Raw genomic sequence first — 18,186 nt, forward strand, 5'->3', positions numbered from 1 at the left:
AACAAAAGATGTCAAACCGCCAGCGTGGGAGATAGAGCGACAGATTCAATGAAGTCAGTATAGCACCGATTTTTGAATGCTCGTCAGTTGACAGCTCAGGCTGAGGTAACGTTTAGCCAGTCATACCAAGCTTCGAATAGAAACGCCCCTCGCTTTGACGGTCTTTGCGGTAAAAAACCTAAGACATAGATTGATGGAGATTTAGAACCTTTCTTGGGGCTGTTTCCTGAGGTTGCTTCTACTAATAATGGAAAATCTGCTGTTCATTTATTTGAGCTTTTTATCGATGACGGTATTATTGATATGTTTGTTCTACAATCAAATCGCTATGCTTTATGGAAAAACTGTCGTGATCCTAAAATCACTGCTACAGAAATGCGATGCTTTTTTGCTATTCTTATTTTGAGCGTCGGCTGTTTTGCTGACTATCATTAAAAAAAAAAATGTTTTCATTCGATAAATCGTGTTTTTTTAAATCTAATAACTCCTACAAGATAAATTATATCTTCTCAACTTTTTAGCTACTGTCAGCGCTTAGTGTGTCCATTTGGAAACAGGGTTTTTTTCTAACTTCCCATTTATTAAAAAAAAAATGACTAAAATCATGTCATTAAGAACCCTTAATTGAACAATATTCCGAGTCCAAACTAAAGAAAAACAAGAAAAAAATAATTCGGGCATTCCTGGGTTAAGATATACCAGAGAAGCGCATTAATTTAACAACTATTTGTTTCAAGTGTTTGCGTGACCAGAAACGCAAGCAGACCGAGATGAGGGTGGGGCCTTAAACAAGGCTAGAAATGCCACCGGGAATTGTGTGGAGATGCCTCCAATTGCAGATAATGCAGTGCATGTTCTGAATACAATTGGCCAGGAGATGGCAGTGAGTGGGTTGTGGTCCTGAGGAGTCACCAATTGGTGTCAGAAATATACATATCATGATCAACCCATCATCGCCCCACTACTGAGTCTCTTCTCAGATTGAAAAGGGTCTAGACTCTAGGCCATAGTCCACCACGCTGGCCCAGTGCGGATTGGCAGACTTTACACGCCTTTGAGTGCATGGAAAACTCTGTTTTATTTTTTTACTTGACACGGCTATCATCATGAAATTAAACTAGAGATTCGATTTGCTAACAGAACACAATAACCTGTACTCATTTTTGCAAAACATTGAGAACTGAGAGGAAATTGGAGATAGATCAAAAAAATCACAATGTTTGGGATGTGGGGAAAAATATTTCCTTGCCTACATAGTCGACTCGGAAACAAAATAGAGAACGTGCCTTAATAATAGTATCATGTGCAGTTCTGAATAATCTTGCAATAAAATATAAAGATCCTCAGCCTCCAGCCATCCCTCAAAGAGCAATGCCCCAACCAGCTGAACTGAGCTGAAGAGTTTCCGGACTTACTGTAAGGCGAGGAATCATAGCACGTAGCACCGCAGTCCCGTCGTGACCACGACCCGTGCAATTGCGTTGAAATATCGACAAATAAAACCATCAAATTAATTGGGGTATGTACCCGTTATCTACATTAAAATATCTCAAGACATTTCTCTTAATTTTATTTATAACTACTGGTTTACACTTCAAAGAATTCTTTGTGACATACACAGACCATGAATAATAACATGGACTCGCCAGTGACGACTGGGCCCATGATAGTGAGCCTGCAGGCTGCGGTGAGATCCTCAAAGCTCGTCGCCTCAACCGGAAAGAAGTGACTGATGGTGTTGTGACCTGGATTCCAACTCAATCGATTGTATTGATATTTTGAAGGCAATCCCTTCCTAATAGAATCTACTCATATCACACTTTCCTCCCTGTGGAAACTTACCGACTCCCCACTATCCAATGCATAAACTGCTGCCGCTTTGGGCACATTAATGCTCAGTGCAGGTCCAAACCCAGGTGTTTTAAGTGCTCCCAACCCCATACAGGTGAATCTTGTGGGGTCTCCAAAGAAGAGGATCCAATCAGGCGACCGTCACAGAAGCAAAATGCATATAAAACACCATGAATCTCTTTCTGGTTATACTAACAGTAATGTTATTAGGAGTACTATACGCGGTATAACTAGCTAACTAAAAGTGTTTAAATGGGCAAATTTAACAAAAGTGCTTATGTGGGAAGAGATACAGAAAGTGCTGGATCTACTGATCACGCAAGGGTTTATTAGCAGCAGCCAAGATACAAAAGTCTTTGACGAGTTTTCACTTATTTCACACTTTGCGACAGATGAAAAATCTCTGGCTGGAATGCCGAGAATGTTTGTACTAAAAAACCGTTGGGTCGAATTATTTCAGCACTTTCGTACGTTTCCTTCGTCGATTTAAAATGCAACTATTTTGACCACAAGAAATTAAAGAAACTAGAAATTGAAAGTAAGGAGTTGAAAATTAAATTTGAACATGGAATCCCTAACTAAATAAGGAACTTAAAAAAGTGAGTGATTCTATAAAAAATGTTGGTCTTCGACAAGTGAATCCGACACTGGCGTGGCTGTTTCGAGGTTTTTCCAACCAGTTTCTGGTGGATGTTTATTGTTTACGCCAAAATTTAAACGGAGCGTTTGGTATACATCAGAACAAATCAGAGAAGACTGCGCGCTGAGAGTTATGTAGATCTGCGGAGACGCTATGAATCAAGATTCTTCCTTCAAGTTTCACTGAAAGGCCTATATGCATAAGCGTACGCAGGATGCCTTTACAGACGTGAGGAAAAATGGGCGTCCTGATCTCTTTATCACATTCACTCCCAACCCCCCACATGGATTGAGATCACACAAGAGCTTATTACGGACAAGCTACCCACGATAGGCATGTTATTGTTGGTAGGGTATTTCATCTGAAACTCAAGTTGATGGTAGACCTTCTCATTAAAGAAAACGTATTCGGGCCAATACTTGGCTTTGCTTTCCTTCTGATTCTGCCTTCCTACTTTTATAAAAATCTATAGTCGTGCTAGTGCCGGCTGCAGAGGAGATCCCTAGTGACAGCTGCCGCTGAACAGGATCCGCTACGTGGGTATACGGTAAGCCTCCCACGTGTTCATAATTAAAAAATTGAAAACAGTGCGTGTGATTATTGTAAAAAAATCATGGGATCAAATAATATTTAACCAGTAGTTTCTGGGTAGGTACCATCAATTTAATTGATATCTTCTAGTGACCTGGTGAACAATGGCTGTGCCTGTGCAAAGTAGAGGATAGCCTGGGACAGCGAATCCGATAATGCAGTAAAAGCACATTACGATACGCCCATGGTAGGTACCTTTTAAGGAGAGCATGGATATCCCCTAAAGATTTCCAATTTCAAATTAAACCCCATAATTAAAGAAAACTTACATTCCAAAGTACTTACATGGTTATCAGTTCTAATAGCTTGGTTAGATATGTTGATCCGAAGAGCAAAATTTTGAAAGAGGATTTTTTTAAATGTATTCCTAATGTGTGATCTTACTGGAAGAGGTATCGCGTCATGCATGAAGATCGTCGTTCTTGTACCGGTTACGTTTTTATTTTTCAGGGCTCTGCCATATCGTGGACGTCAAGAAGGCAACCAACAGTAGCCTTATCCACCACCGAGGCAGAGTATATGTCCCTGTCTGCCGCAGTTCAAGAAGCCTTATGGTTAAGGCAGCTGCACACTGAACTTTGGCCGAAAGAAAAACTTTTTCCTTCGAAATTGTACTGTGATAACCAAAGTGCAATTAAGCTAACGTGTAATGAAAGTTTTCAGGCTCGCAGCAAACACATCGACGTGCGGCATCACTTTGTGAGAGACAAGGTGGCCAGTGGAGAGATATGTGTCGAGTACGTTGACACCAGCTCGATGACTGCAGACTCGCTGACCAAGGCAACACCGAGAGCCAAACATGACAAATGTGCTGATGGCATGGGGTTGCATTTATGGGAGGGTATTGGAGATAAATACAACACTACCTTTTAACAGGGACATCACTAGTCCATGGTCATCTTACTACAGTCTGTGATCTGTCACTTTATTTTTTCCTTCACTTGTCATTTGTTGCGTTTGTAAAATCCAATCTCTTATCTTGAATATAATTTAATTATAACGAGTAGTTTCATTTTAAAATGGTTTTATTAGTTCAAAAGCGTTATTCCAGCATTGATGACGCTAAACAATCGTTTTATACAGCATTGCGTAGTCTTAGCACTGTAGTCACTCGTTCCTCGACACCTGATCGAGTCCACGAGGTCTTTGACAAACTCATTCGAGTTTACTTATTCTTTATTATGGAATTCTTAATAAAGGAGGAGTCCACGGAGGTGATGTAAAAGTGCCAGCAGGCTGTATTGTTGGAAACATCAAAGACAATTCGGTTGGTGAGTTGAAAGACTGTTATCTGTTGTCAGGACCTTCTAATGACCAGTACTTGTGTCCTTCTGAAGCATTCTCTATGAAGCCTGAGGGTGGCATGCTTGGAGATTTACAAATTATCAGTCCACATTATCTTGTTAATCAACCTCCCAACTAAGTCATTCAGTTCTAGTCATGAAATGTGTGAGAATCCGAAAATCACAATATGAGAAATCACAAGATCAAATTCTCCAATCATATTGTCTTTTGAGTCAAACTAAAAAAATAATCAAAGGGTGTTCAAGTTCCCTGAGAGCGTACATTTGAAGAGCGTATAGCTATCTCTAATAGCGTAGCTATCTCTAATCCTGTCGTTAAATTTTTTAATTTTTCTGTCGTCAAATGTTCCCTACTAATAATTTGACCCAGTTTCTCATGAAACTGGGCCCATTTCGCCTTTTTGGTGAAATATTTTCGTGTTGTTTGCCTAATATTGTTATGGTTTATGTGCTTCGTCTTGATAGTGAAGGATATGCCGTTGTGATCCGAGCCAGTCAGGTCTTCACGCACGCGCCAGTCGTCCACCAGGTCAAGGAGGTCGCGCGATACAGCAGTTATGTCAACATAACTGCTGTACCTTACGCCGCCCCGGATGGTGTCGAATGTAGGGGTTCCCCCTCGGTTTAGGATGTCCAGTCCCAGGTCCTCCAGCGCCCCGTGCAGTTCCTCTCCACGGCGATCTGTCACCGGGCTTCCCCACCAGACGCTCTTGGCATTGGAGTCACCGCCAATTATTATACTACGAGCCCCTGTCTCGTGCTGCACCCGGCGCAGGTGTGCCAGGTACGGGTCCATCGGCAAGTCGGGCTCAAAGTAGAATGAGACCAGGGTGATCTCCCAGTTGCGGATTCGGATCCCCACCACTGCGATGTTGGTCGTGGTGAGTTTTGAGTACTGCTTTACCTGGAGGTCTGCGTCAAAAACAATTATCGCAGATTTTACAGTCCCACTTCCATGGTCCGCACACTGAAAGACCCTGGCCCCATTCTGACTCTTCACACACCCTTTCCCGCCAACGTATGGCTCCTGCACCAACGCAATCCGCGTTCCCAGGTTGGAGGCTTCGATCAGCAGCTCGGAGTATGCCAATTTACTGCGCTGGAGGTTAACCTGGAGGATATTTTGAGCCACTGTATTCACCGGCGCAACCTCAGCAATACGCTACGGTAGAGCGGGCGAGGTCATCCCACCTTTTCCTAACAGGGCAGTCCTCGCTGAAAACGTTATGCTCCACGTTGTCGAGCTTCGCGTTACAGCAATTCTTGCAGGAGGGTGGGGACCCCGCCAGCCATTCCGCACACTTAGGCCTAAGGTGTGGCCCACCGCAGTGGCTGCACAGGTCAACCGAGTCTTTGCAAAACTTCCGCCCATGGCCATAGCCCAAGCATCTAGTGCATTGGACTAGCGGTGATTGATCCTCGGCTCGCACCCTCTGGAGATCGATACGTACTGATCCCAGGCCGGTTATTCGGCTCCAGTGTGGCGAGGTACTAATAACCACGTGGGCCATGTGCGGATTCCTTGCCCTTTTGCGATACTTGATTTGGATCCGGTCATCCCCGCGATCGAGGCCACCAAAGAGCTCCCGATTCTGATTCCTCAGGGCCTTCGTGATGTCATCGTCAGTATTAACCAACAGAACGCCCCTCAGGATCAGAAGCGGGTCCCTGTTTTTGATGTCCTCGACCACGAGGCCTGTCCCTTCACCAACCAACCTGTCTTTTGCCTTATTTCTCTCTTCCGCAGTCCCGAAACCCATAATTACTTTTCGGTCTTTTGCTTTTCGGACCCGCTCTACTCTCACCCAGCCGTCTTTCGCGTCGATGGTCTTGCGCACTCTACCAAGGACTTCCTCCCCTGTCTCTTTGTCGTCCTTGGAGGTGACGACCACTGAGTGAAGTGCCACGGGCTTTACCGGTTGCTGCACCCTTGTAGCAGTCACATTGGCGTACGATCGTTGCTGCGTCTCGACTACTTCGGTTGTTTTCGTCAACTGCTCCTGGAGTGCTCGCATTTGCGTATTGTTCTCCAGAAGAAGCCGAGAGTGCTCCTCGAGCTGTTGACTCAAGTCAGGGTCCGAAGCCACCCTGAATGTGGCGTCAGCGCTTGTAGTCGCCGGCGCCACATCCCGGGAGGCTCCGCCCCCCGTTTGTGCACTCCCGGCCTCCAGGGCAGCTTCCGAGTCCGTCACCAACCTTTCAAGCGCGTCCAGCACACTCAGGATCGTGTCCTTGTACTCAGCCTTTAAATTCCTGGATAGACCCACCGCAGTTTTCCCTTCGTTGTTAACGCCTCGGCCTCCTCTACTCTATTTTTAAAAGTGGCCGTCACTGATCGGCGGACTACGGCCGTTGTGACCTTTCTGGGGCTTTTTCCCCCTTTCTGTGTGGCCTGCTTTTGAACTGCAGGCGCGGCCTGTGTCGGTTGGGCTTTAGAGGCGGAAGGCTGGGACTGTTTCTGTGCAGCAGGTGTAGCTTGCGTCAATTGTGCCTTAGAAGTGGGAGGCAGAGTCAACTTCAGAACTGTAGGTGCGGCCTGCGCCAATTGAGCCTTTGATGTAGTTGGCTTTACAGTTGCTGCCTCCCATTTCTCCAGGCTCTGTCGAACTGACTTATTCTCCATGTTAGGAGGTGTAGGAGGTGGGCTAGATTCTTCCGGTAATTTTTTTGGGGTCCGGATCATGTTTTTGGCGCGTCAATAAGATAAAAATAGATAATAATAATATGCAGTACTCTGTTCTACCTTGCTATCGTAAAGGTAAATAAAATAATATAATATAATATTCGCTCTATGTAGAGTCAGAAATTTCAATTTAAAATTTAAAATAATTTGCCGCAATAGCAGTTCGTGATATAATTGTCCTGGCAGGGTCAATGAAATAGTCTGACTAACAAACTGAGCTGAAACTGAATAACAAATTTAAATTTTAAACGATATACTTGTCATTTGTCAAAATTCATAGTTTATATTTACTTTTTCAACAGTATGGCATTCAACGCATTTGAGTTTAACGCCTGTTTTATCAAGATCTTCCAGTGAGAGTTCAATTGATGTTGAAGTTCAGATGATGACCTGCCAGAACCGACAGAATGCCAAAGGAAACAATTTATACAACCCGTTTTGGGTACGGACCCCAAAAAAGACCGACGACTTAAAGTGATCTCCGAAGCACGGAGGGAACGAAAAGGCCAAATTCTGACTTCCAAAGTCGGTCACCCATCCAGTTACCGATTTGGGCCAACGTTGCTTAACAATCGCAATCGATTGATATGAGGTGTAGTAGTTTAAGAATATATTGTTAGCCTGTAAGTAATCACAGATATGCGTTGTCATAACTAAGCCACATGTCCCCAGATTTATTTTTAAGGAGCACTAAAAGTATTGTTTTCCAGTAAATAGTCGATCAATTTCAAGCTGTAACACCATCTTAGGGTGCGTCCACATCTGGCGAATGTGCCGCGAATGTGCAGCTCGCGAGCCGTTTGCGAGCTGCCCGCGAGCTGCGCGCGTGCATTTTTGTTCGTGAGCCGCTCCTGCGCCGCCCGCGCGCAGTTCGCGCGCAACCTATGCGCCGTACGCGATCAGCGAGCGGGCGGCGCGCTAGCGGCTCGCGTCTTCCTTCCGCCCGCGCCTCAAGCCCCGCGGCCCGCACCCCTCCGCTCAGTTCGTTTCTGATTACTGGAGGCTAAGTACGTGTTGTCATGGAGTGGACGGAGGAAAATTGTTTACGCTTAATTGAAACATATAAAAGATTTCCAGTTTTGTGGGATCCCAAAGATCAATATTACTATAGAAAAAATCTAAAAAATGATGCGTGGAAAGAAATAGGTGCTATAATGGGAAGCGATTATGAACAATGCCGTAGCAAACTGTTAAGTCTTTTATCTTCTTTTAGAAGAGAGAAAGGAAAAAGTCAAAAAAGTAAAGGGACAGGGAAAGGTGAGTAAAAACTACTTGTTACTTTTGTGTTTTATTTTATTAATTAAATTGACTATGTAACTAATATTATTCTACATATATTTTTAGGTGCATCCGAGACTTACAAAAGTAGATGGTTTGCCTACGACGCTTTTTCCTTTTTAGCTGATCGGGATAAACCAAGGAAACGTTTAAATACTGTAAGTAATTAAATCAACAATATTTATCTTGAAATGCAATACGGCCTTCATTTACACAATAAGAAGCAATCTCATCTCTTATTTCGTTTATTTCTCTGGAATATCTTATTTGTGGTGTTTGAATATTTGAAAGAGATGTGAAATTAGGTACGGATTGATTGATGTACATATTAGAATTAGTAGTATAAGTATTGGTGGCGTTCAGTTTCAAATAATTATGCAAGTGAATAATACTCATAACGACCACTTCAGCAACTTCTGGTTTTAATATCATGGGTTTTCTAAGTACCCTAAAAATGGATGATGCAATGCCAAATGCACTTTCAACAATTCTGCGAGCTCTGCTTAATCTATAGTTAAAAATACGTTCCGGAGTGCCTTTACTGTGGTTACCGGAGTATGGTTTCATCACATGTTTATCTAGAGCAAAAGCGCTGTCAGCAACAAAGAAGTAGGGTATCGCTTTAGTCCTATAAGGTAATGCTTTTTCTTGTGGTAAATTTAAGGTGCCATTTTGCATCATCTTGTAGAACTCTGTATCTTTGAATATCCCTCCATCAGATATACGCCCCTGGCAACCAACATCAGCAAACATAAATTTATAATCTGAGTCTACCAGTGCAAACAGAACAATACTAAAAGTAGATTTGTAATTATGATATTCAGTTCCACTTTTCGGAGGTGCCTGTATGACTATATTATGTTTACCGTCTATTGCGCCAATGCAATGGGGCAAATGCCATTTATCTTCGAATCCTTTACTCACTTCTAGCCATATATCTGGTCTCCTTGGCACCTGAATAATAATAATATAAATATAAAAACATTATTACAGGAACAAGCAGATACAGAACAAGATAAAGTGGATGAGGAACAGGTACAAGATGATGGAATAAATACTGACACCGAAAGCAACCTGTCTTTTATTGAACCTCCGCCGCCCAAAAAGAAAAAATCGACGGATGATAAAATCGTAACTGAAGCCCTACAAGTTTTAAAGACTGCTACAGAAAAATTGAGCGATAATTCCAAGTTGTCACAAGAAGTACATTCATTTATAAATTTTATTGGAGCCAAAATGGAATCTTATTCACGTTTAACAAAAAATATGGTTCAAAAGGCAATATTTGATGTCATAATGAAAGCCGATTCTGGGTACTATAATTATCAACCAGATGTGCAAGGTTATACAACTTATTCTCAAAGTGCTTCTACGTCCAGACCGCACAGTCAGGAAAGTAATTATTCGACAGAAGATACGAATGACAGCCTCGATGATTTGTTTCAATATTAATACTTTCTTTTCGTAAACTTATATGTTGCTTATAAAAAAGGCTATTTGATTTTTAAATAAAAATAATTGGAAAAATACTCACACGTACGTTTTCCTTTAAACACTTGATAATCGCCAAACACACTTCAGGAATAATAATACTTATACTTTGCTTAGAAATTCTAAAAAGGTACTGCAAGCTTGTGTAGGAATCTCCAGTGGCCAAGAATCGTAATGTCAAACTTAATTTATTTTCAACTGAAATTGGTAGCCTAAAATGCGTTTCCTTTTTAGCAATCTTGAAACTAACCATATGTAGAAGATTTTGATATAATTCTGGTGACAATTTTAAAAAATTGGCATAGTGTCCGCTTAATTGATGGCTTTTCAACTCCGCTACTATATTCTGTTTTCTTTTAAAAATAGGATTTTGCCACCAACGCCGTTGTCTCTTTTTTTCCTTTTTATCAGTAATATAATAGCTAATGATGCAGCAATTATATTAAAAGCACTAGTGTCGTCCGACATCTTCGGAAGTACTGAGCCAGTAAACGGAACTGTAAGCGCGAGAATTGAGTGCGCGCTCGCCTTTTACGAGCCTTGCATGAGTTGCGCTAGAGGCGCACCAAACCATTGCCGTGACTGCACGCGTGCAGCTCGCGGGCAGCTCGCGGGCAGCTCGCAAACGGCTCGCGAGCTGCACATTCGCGGCACATTCGCCAGATGTGGACGCACCCTTACAGCCATCTTGAATCGATTTGTATAAATACGGGTGTTTGAAGGTTTTTAGGCCAGTCTCGTTCAGACTCAAGACTCAACGACTATTAAATACTTTTGTGTTTAGGGCGCTATTTTGATTAAGTGTTTGCAATAGCAATTGTGCCCTAATCAAGTTAATATTGCAGTTAGATTATTATAAAGATTAAAACTCTCGATAAGCCTTTACGCGTTGAGATCTATATCCACGTGCAGGCTTTATATGAGCCATGAGGATATTTTAATAACTTATAAAACTAGTTAAATTTAACCTGCTTTTCTGACTTTAGCTTAAACTTGTGTAGGTTAAACCAGTCCAGTGGTAGATTCATTTGACTATTCAAAAACTCTTAGCTTAAGTTTATTTGAATAGATAAAGTTGACTTCATATTTTTTTTTTAATATTTGCGAGTATCCGCAAGAAAGAAGTGAAACATGGTTTACATTAGAAAGCTCACTATCCGGCTGACATTTTTAAATTTTTGGCAAACCATGGAAAACTCGTAATTGCGCGTTATTTTTTTTAATTAAGTACAGTACGCGGCCGAAAGTGATGAACATCGGCCTTTAGAATGACATATCATCTTTGTAGAGCGTTGTCTCTTTCCCATATGACGCTTTGTCGGTCTCAACGACCGAGACAGTGCTCTACAAATCAGCCGTCTCCTAAAATCGATGTTCATCAATTTTGGGCGCGTACTGTACAAGTTTTCGTAGGTACATAATATCACCGACGGGTACCGCAAGTGCTACAACCGTTTTAGGTTTGTAAGGTTGTTAAGAGACAACGACCGGGATGCGTAGCTGATCTGGCAATGAACAGGGTAGGTATACGTGGCGTGTGAAGTCCCTACTGGTGTTGATATGATGACCCAAAAAATAGATACTGAGCAATCCCTTTCCTCAATCTTTACAACGAAATGACACTACCGTTCTATGCATGACTTGCCAATAACACTGTCATCAGGTTTAGTGTAACAAAAAAGTAGGAAGCAGAAAAAGTACTCACTCAACTGTTACCTTTTTTCCGTCAACTTTTTATTGATTCAATTCAAACAAATGGGAAAAACATTTAGACAGTGTCGATCGTTGATCGAGTCCTAAGCCCCTTCTTAATTTTTAAGAATTTACTTGTTTATTTTTCGCGAAATATGCAGTCGATACGTGTAAGTATCTAAAATTATTTATTTTATGCGATTAACAACTAGGCGGTTTTTTTTCATTTCCTCATTTCTGATTTATCGAAATATCGAGTGTTTGTGTCAATTGGTGTATGTTATTTATTAGTTTTGGACTCACCTATAATACAAAAGCAAATGAGCAACCAGCTAAATAAAAAAATCGTTTTTAGTTTTAATGATTATTGAGAAAAGTATTCATATTTTTCATCAAAGTTCTCTTTTATTTTTGCAGCATTGTTTTTTTTACGAAGACATTTTCACACATTAGCCAGAACCAATGCACTTATATTTTTGCTGGACCGCTTTTGGTAAAACTGGGACGGACTTGTAACAACCTCATTTATACTATATTATGCAAACAGCATGAATATTTCTGAATTGCAAATGTTTTTATTCAAAATATTCATAGAATTGTTTTTTACGATGATTTTTGCACACATTGTTGGTCAGAACCAATGCTCTTATATTGTTGCCGGGCCGCTTTTGGTATAACTTTGACGGACTTGTAACGACCTCATTTAGATGCAGAAACCATGAATATGTTTTTATTTTTGCAGCATTGCTTTTTTTACAAAGACATTTTCACACATTAGTCAGAACCAATGCTCTTTATTTTTGCTGAACCGCTTTTGGTATATCTTTGACGGACATATAAAAACCTCATTTATATTATATGCAAACAGCATGAATATTAATTCTGAATTGTAAATATTTTAATTCAAAATATTCATACTATTTTCATAGCATTTTTTTACGATATTAACACACATTGGTCAGAACCAATGCTCTTATAATTTTGCTGGACCTCTTTTGGTATAACATTAACAGACTTGTAACGACCTCATTTAGATGCAGAAACCGTGAATATGTTTTTTTTGCAGCATTGTTTTTTTACAAAGACATTTTCACACATTGGTCAGAACCAATGCTCTTATATTTTTCGTACACCGCTTTTGGTATAACTTTGACGGACAAATAACAACCTCATTTATACTATATGCAAACAGCATGAATATTTCTGAATTGCAAATGTTTTTATTCATAATATTCATACTATTTTCATAGCATTGTTTTTTTAACGATAATATTTTCACACATTGTTGGTCAAAACCAATGCTCTTTATTTTTGCTGAACCGCTTTTGGTATAACTTTGACGGACTTGTAACGACCTCATTTGGATGCAGAAACCATGAATATGTTTTTATTTTTGCAGCATTGTTTTTTTACAAAGACATTTTCACACATTGGTCAGAACCAATGCTCTTATATTTTTCGTACACCGCTTTTGGTATAACTTTGACGGACAAATAACAACCTCATTTATACTATATGCAAACAGCATGAATATTTCTGAATTGCAAATGTTTTTATTCAAAATATTCATACTATTTTCGTAGCATTTTTTTACGATATTTACACACATTGGTCAGAACCAATGCTCTTATATTTTTGCTGGACCGCTATTGGTATAACATTAACAGACTTGTAACGACCTCATTTAGATGCAGAAACCATGAATATGTTTTTATTTTTGCAGCATTGTTTTTTTACAAAGACATTTTCACACATTGGTCAGAACCAATGCTCTTATATTTTTCGTACACCGCTTTTGGTATAACTTTGACGGACAAATAACAACCTCATTTATACTATATGCAAACAGCATGAATATTTCTGAATTGCAAATGTTTTTACTCATAATATTCATACTATTTTCATAGCATTGTTTTTTTACGATAATATTTTCACACATTGTTGGTCAAAACCAATGCTCTTTATTTTTGCTGAACCGCTTTTGGTATAACTTTGACGGACTTGTAACGACCTCATTTAGATGCAGAAGCATGAATATATTTTTATTTTTGCAGCAAGCGTTTTTTCCGGCGTGAAATGCTTGATTTTGAAAGTTTCTTGTCAGCTTGTTTTGCTTTGGACTTGATGCAATGCCCAAAGTTGAGTTGGTGACCTGGAAAGATACAAAAAGCCATGTTAAAAAAATTGTTATTACATTATACTATAAATATAGTAGTAGTATTATAAATGCGAAAATGTGTCTGTCTGCTAGCATTTCACAGCCCATCCGTTCAACCGATTATGACGAAATTTGGTACATAGATAGCTTGCATCCCTGGGAAGGACATAGGCTACTTGTTAACCCGGAAAATCAAAGAGATCCCATGGGATTATTAAAAACCTAAATCCACGGGACGAAGTCACCAATAGCATCTAGTATTACATAGTCTACAGTAGCCGGCAAGAAATATTGTACATCAACCTTTAGAATGAGATTTCGGCTTTGTAGAGCGTTGTCTTTGTCACTCATACCTTGATATGTATTAGCGGTCTCAACAACAGAGACAACGCTCTACGAAACCGCCTATCTCTTTCTAAAGGTCAATCCTAATCCTAATAATCTTACAAATGTGAAAGTGTGGATGTTTGGATGTTACTCAATCACGCAAAAACGGCTGAACGGATTTGGATGAAATTTGGAATGGAGATAGATTATGCGCTGGATTAACACATAAACTACTTTTTATCCCGCAAAATCAAAAAATTCGCGCGGGATTTTGAAAAATGTAAATCCACGCGGACGAAGTCGCGGGCATCAGCTAGTGTACAATATTTTCTGCCCCATATTGTAGTAGTATTCTATGAAAATAAGGTTCTAAAGGTATTCACATTAAACTTTTTTTTCAGATTGAAACCAACACTCATGGCAGGAATAGAACCCACATACCAAGTTACAATGATAGCAAAGTGTTCATGGATAGACTGAATAAAACTATGTTTTGGCAGCGCTTGAAAACAACGTTCAAACATGGGTTACGATTAAATGGAAAACTCAAGACTCAAGATTCTGAAACACTGTTGACACCATCGATATAAATGACAATATATAGTCAAGTGAACAAAACTTTTCACGGTTTTGGAACCAAATAAATCGGCGCCACCTCTTAGATACTAATGAAAGACCCGTTTGAAATCCAGACGTCACTGAGGTTGCATTGCCCTTAGCCCTGTCCATACGAAGTAATATACATATAAGTCTATGGTTGACACACTAAGGCTGAGATCTATAGAGCGCACTTTGACTTAAGATTGAGTTAAAACGAGACAGATTTATGTGAGATATGTTGCTATTATGCTCTGTCTCGTTTTACCTCTGTCTTTTCTCAGATTCTTTGACTTTTCTTAGATTTAAGGCTGAGATCTATAGTGTGCTTTAACTTTGCTCAGACTTAAGTTTCAGTCAAAACGAGACAGATTTATGCCAGCAATATAACGCTGTCTCAACTTAACCATGTCTTAAGTCAGAAGCCGTTTCGACATGTTGGCCTCAGCGCTGGCCCCAACAATCGAGAAATTAGCATTGGCCCTAATGTTGGCAGAGCTAATTTCCCAATCCACACGTTGCGTTGGGGCCAGTGTTGGGACCAACGTGTGAAGCCGGCGTGAGCCATGCTCTATAGATCTCAACTTAAGTGTAGTTCATGACAGGTCGAGATGACAATCGGGGAGGGAACATCCCGCACATCCGCACAGCCCCCGCGTTAACCCGGTGCGGGCGAGCGCGGGTGTGCAGGGCGTCCCCTCGCCTTATATCCCGATTGCCATCTCAACCTGTCGCGTACTATACAAAGTATGTAATCACATTTAAGTTTTATTATCTACACTAATACACCTAGAGGTAGTTTGTGAGTTTGGTTGTAGGAAGTTATCTCCAAAACTACGTTACATAGCTATATTTACTGAGAGCTATAAAGCTAAATTATATGCATACTAGATGATGCCCGCGTGGATTTAGGTTTTTAAAAATCCCGTGGGAACTCTTTAATTTTCTGGGATCAAAAGTAGCCTATGTTCTTTTCTCCGGGATGCCATCTCTGTACCAAATTTCATCAAAATCGGTTTAACGGGTGGGCCGTGAAAAGCTAGCAGACGAACAGACAGACACACTTTCGCATTTATAATATTAGTATGGATAGTTTTAAATAAAATATAAGTCATTGGCGAAACCACACTTCGTTTTATTATGTCCAACTTCGTAATGTGTTATTTGTTATGTGTAACGAAGTGTGGTTCCGCCTTTAGATGATGTTTTCTTCTATATTTATATTTAAAATTGTTCTCATGTAAGTGAACTTTTGTTCTTTTTTGAGATTGTCTTTAAACCTAACCTAAAACGCATATAAGCTCCAATACAGCCACGTGGAAATTACTATTTTTAATTCAAAAAGGCAACATTTCGGTAGATTGTACGTACCACAAAGTCCCAACACAGAATTTCTTAGATTTTTTGGAATCCTGAGTTTGGAGTCCGAGTTCCGACGACCGACGCCATTAGACGCTGTTTGTGAAATAAAGAAATTTCTTGGAGTCCGAGCTTTTTGATTTTTATTTGACGACGATATTGCGACTGTATTAACTAGTTGAGGTTGAAGGTTTACTTTTTATTCTTGGTAAAAACGTAACGAAACAAATTAATACCGGAAAAAAACCTATTATTGTACCCACAGAGTACATTATATATACTGGATTGTACCTAACCCACAGAGTACCTACATTGAATACAAAGAGAATAATATAATCACTACCTACGTTTTAATTGAATATACGGACCTAAGACCTAACCGACAACCGTGAGCACGTGGAGACCGCGAAAAGTGGTAAAAACAGAGACCAGAGACGTGGCGTGCTATTATGGTAGCATGTCTCTGGGTAAAAATAAAAAGCTTCTTTTTTTTTTAATTTATTTTACGGCCCTGGATAACAGTCCTTTAAGGCCTAATTGTTTTTGGCACAGTGAGGGCACAGAGTAGGACTTTTGGTGCCATATTCTTTATCTATTATTATCTATGGCCATATTAGTATATTGTCTATGGTGTAGTAGCTGTCAAACAGGTTTGTCAAACAAGGCGTCACTTTCGACGCAGAATCCAGAAAGGGTGCTGAGCATAGGCGTTGAGTGATGACTGATGAGCACCGTGAACAAAGGGTTCCTTGGATTAACTTTAGCAATGTGTTTAAAAAAAAGAAAAAAAGGAGACGTTGGGCACGTGAATGGTTAAAACAGCGAGATATATTATCACATGAAAATTTTCTGAAAGAAATATGGAGCTAAAAATGGAACGTTTGTTTGGCATACAGATCGTCAATCAAGTTTGCCAAGCACGTAGTTTGTTTGACAAAGACATTGTTTGAAAAACGCATCAAACACGAGCGCAGACGATCAAATAATTTGACAAACACGTAATATTTGACAAACATGACCGTTTACAACATGTTTTTAGGTTTACCATTTAAGGAGCACTTTTGGCTATGGCTTACAGCCAATCGGATTGAACGACAAGCGCTCCCATATAGATCAAGATCAACCGAAATGAGTAGAACTTAAATGATAGCGCCACTTTCTTTCTTTGGTAACACCAATATTTTTTTAATTATTAAAAACACTAAAGAATCTTAAATCGTAAATTTGGGCATCATCCCAATTGTCTAGAGAGTTCCACAAAAAACCAATAATGATTAAAAACTGAAACTACAAGTGGCTTTTTGGCGGCTTGGTTGGTTTATATATGTCTTGGCGCGTGGCGAAAATCGGAAGTTAACATTGCCGTCAAGTGTTCCCTTTATTCTTGTTTTCTTATTGAATAGGTACCTATTCCTTTAAGCCTTTGTTCTCCAACAGCGCCCCCCTGCCAATGTCATTCAAGTGCCAAGAGTGCCTTGTCGCGAGCTTGTCGCACTCATGGACCTAGATAGGTCCATGGTCGCACTCGTAGATAGAGTAATAAAGGTAGATTGAAGTACTGTGTAACCACGTATGAGATAGCTATAGCACGACGTAACACGACAATTATTACCATTGTTTAGTAGTCAATATTTATATTAACCGATCAACAATATTTGTATTAAACGTTATTTATGTGAAAACAAGTAAATAACTAATGAGAAATACAATTACGCCACGAATTGTCAAAGTTTGTTTTGCAACTTCTTGTATGTATTCTTGAAAAAAACCAGTTACACGATAAGGGGCAAAAAATAGGTTAGCTGCGTCTCTGTTTATCAGATTAGTAACTTTATCTGTGCTTTCTTTTTAGTGTGAATGAGAAAGCAAACGTTCCTGTATCTACCTTTATTATTGTCTCTACGGTCGTACTCATTCATCCAAGGTCGCACTGTATTTAATTTTTAATTTTTAGAGAAAGCAATTGGCAGCACTGACTGCTTCTAGGTTGTCTATTTTTCTAGTAAAAAAGTTGGTCACCCTGACATGCTGAGGTCTCTTCTCGTCGGATTTCCGTATCCGTGGCATTTGATTTCCTGTGTTGGTACTTGGTGGGTCTGGACTCTGGACTCTGGAGCATAGATCTGGAGTCTGGACCATAGATAATATACTAATAATTAATATGGTCTGGACTCGCCCGACTCCGGTCACTGGGTGCCGGGCTGCGGGCATATTA

General features: G+C 40.1%; 4 protein-coding genes across 4 annotated transcripts in view; 2 read left to right on the top strand and 2 right to left on the bottom strand.

The window, feature by feature from the left end:
* LOC117994453 (E3 SUMO-protein ligase ZBED1-like) overlaps positions 1–18,186 on the top strand; it is a 318,547-nt gene that overhangs the window by 32,539 nt on the left and 267,822 nt on the right. The window lies entirely within an intron of this gene.
* LOC138404131 (uncharacterized) lies at positions 3,692–7,069 on the bottom strand. The gene is made up of 2 exons (XM_069507368.1): positions 6,746–7,069; positions 3,692–6,695 (listed from the first exon to the last, which is right to left on the bottom strand). The coding sequence occupies exons 1-2, from the start codon at positions 7,067–7,069 to the stop codon at positions 5,538–5,540; spliced, it is 1,482 nt and encodes a 493-aa protein (XP_069363469.1). The 3' UTR covers positions 3,692–5,537.
* LOC117994102 (uncharacterized) lies at positions 7,820–9,883 on the top strand. The gene is made up of 3 exons (XM_069507597.1): positions 7,820–8,326; positions 8,414–8,505; positions 9,341–9,883. Exons 1-3 carry the CDS (start codon positions 8,089–8,091, stop codon positions 9,797–9,799), a joined length of 789 nt encoding a protein of 262 aa, XP_069363698.1. The 5' UTR covers positions 7,820–8,088; the 3' UTR covers positions 9,800–9,883.
* On the bottom strand, positions 8,499–10,091 carry LOC138404183 (uncharacterized). Its single transcript, XM_069507580.1, has 2 exons — positions 9,882–10,091; positions 8,499–9,301 (listed from the first exon to the last, which is right to left on the bottom strand). Exons 1-2 carry the CDS (start codon positions 10,089–10,091, stop codon positions 8,519–8,521), a joined length of 993 nt encoding a protein of 330 aa, XP_069363681.1. The 3' UTR covers positions 8,499–8,518.

This window comes from Maniola hyperantus, chromosome 26, assembly GCF_902806685.2.
Source record: "Maniola hyperantus chromosome 26, iAphHyp1.2, whole genome shotgun sequence".
Lineage (NCBI taxonomy): Eukaryota > Metazoa > Arthropoda > Insecta > Lepidoptera > Nymphalidae > Maniola > Maniola hyperantus.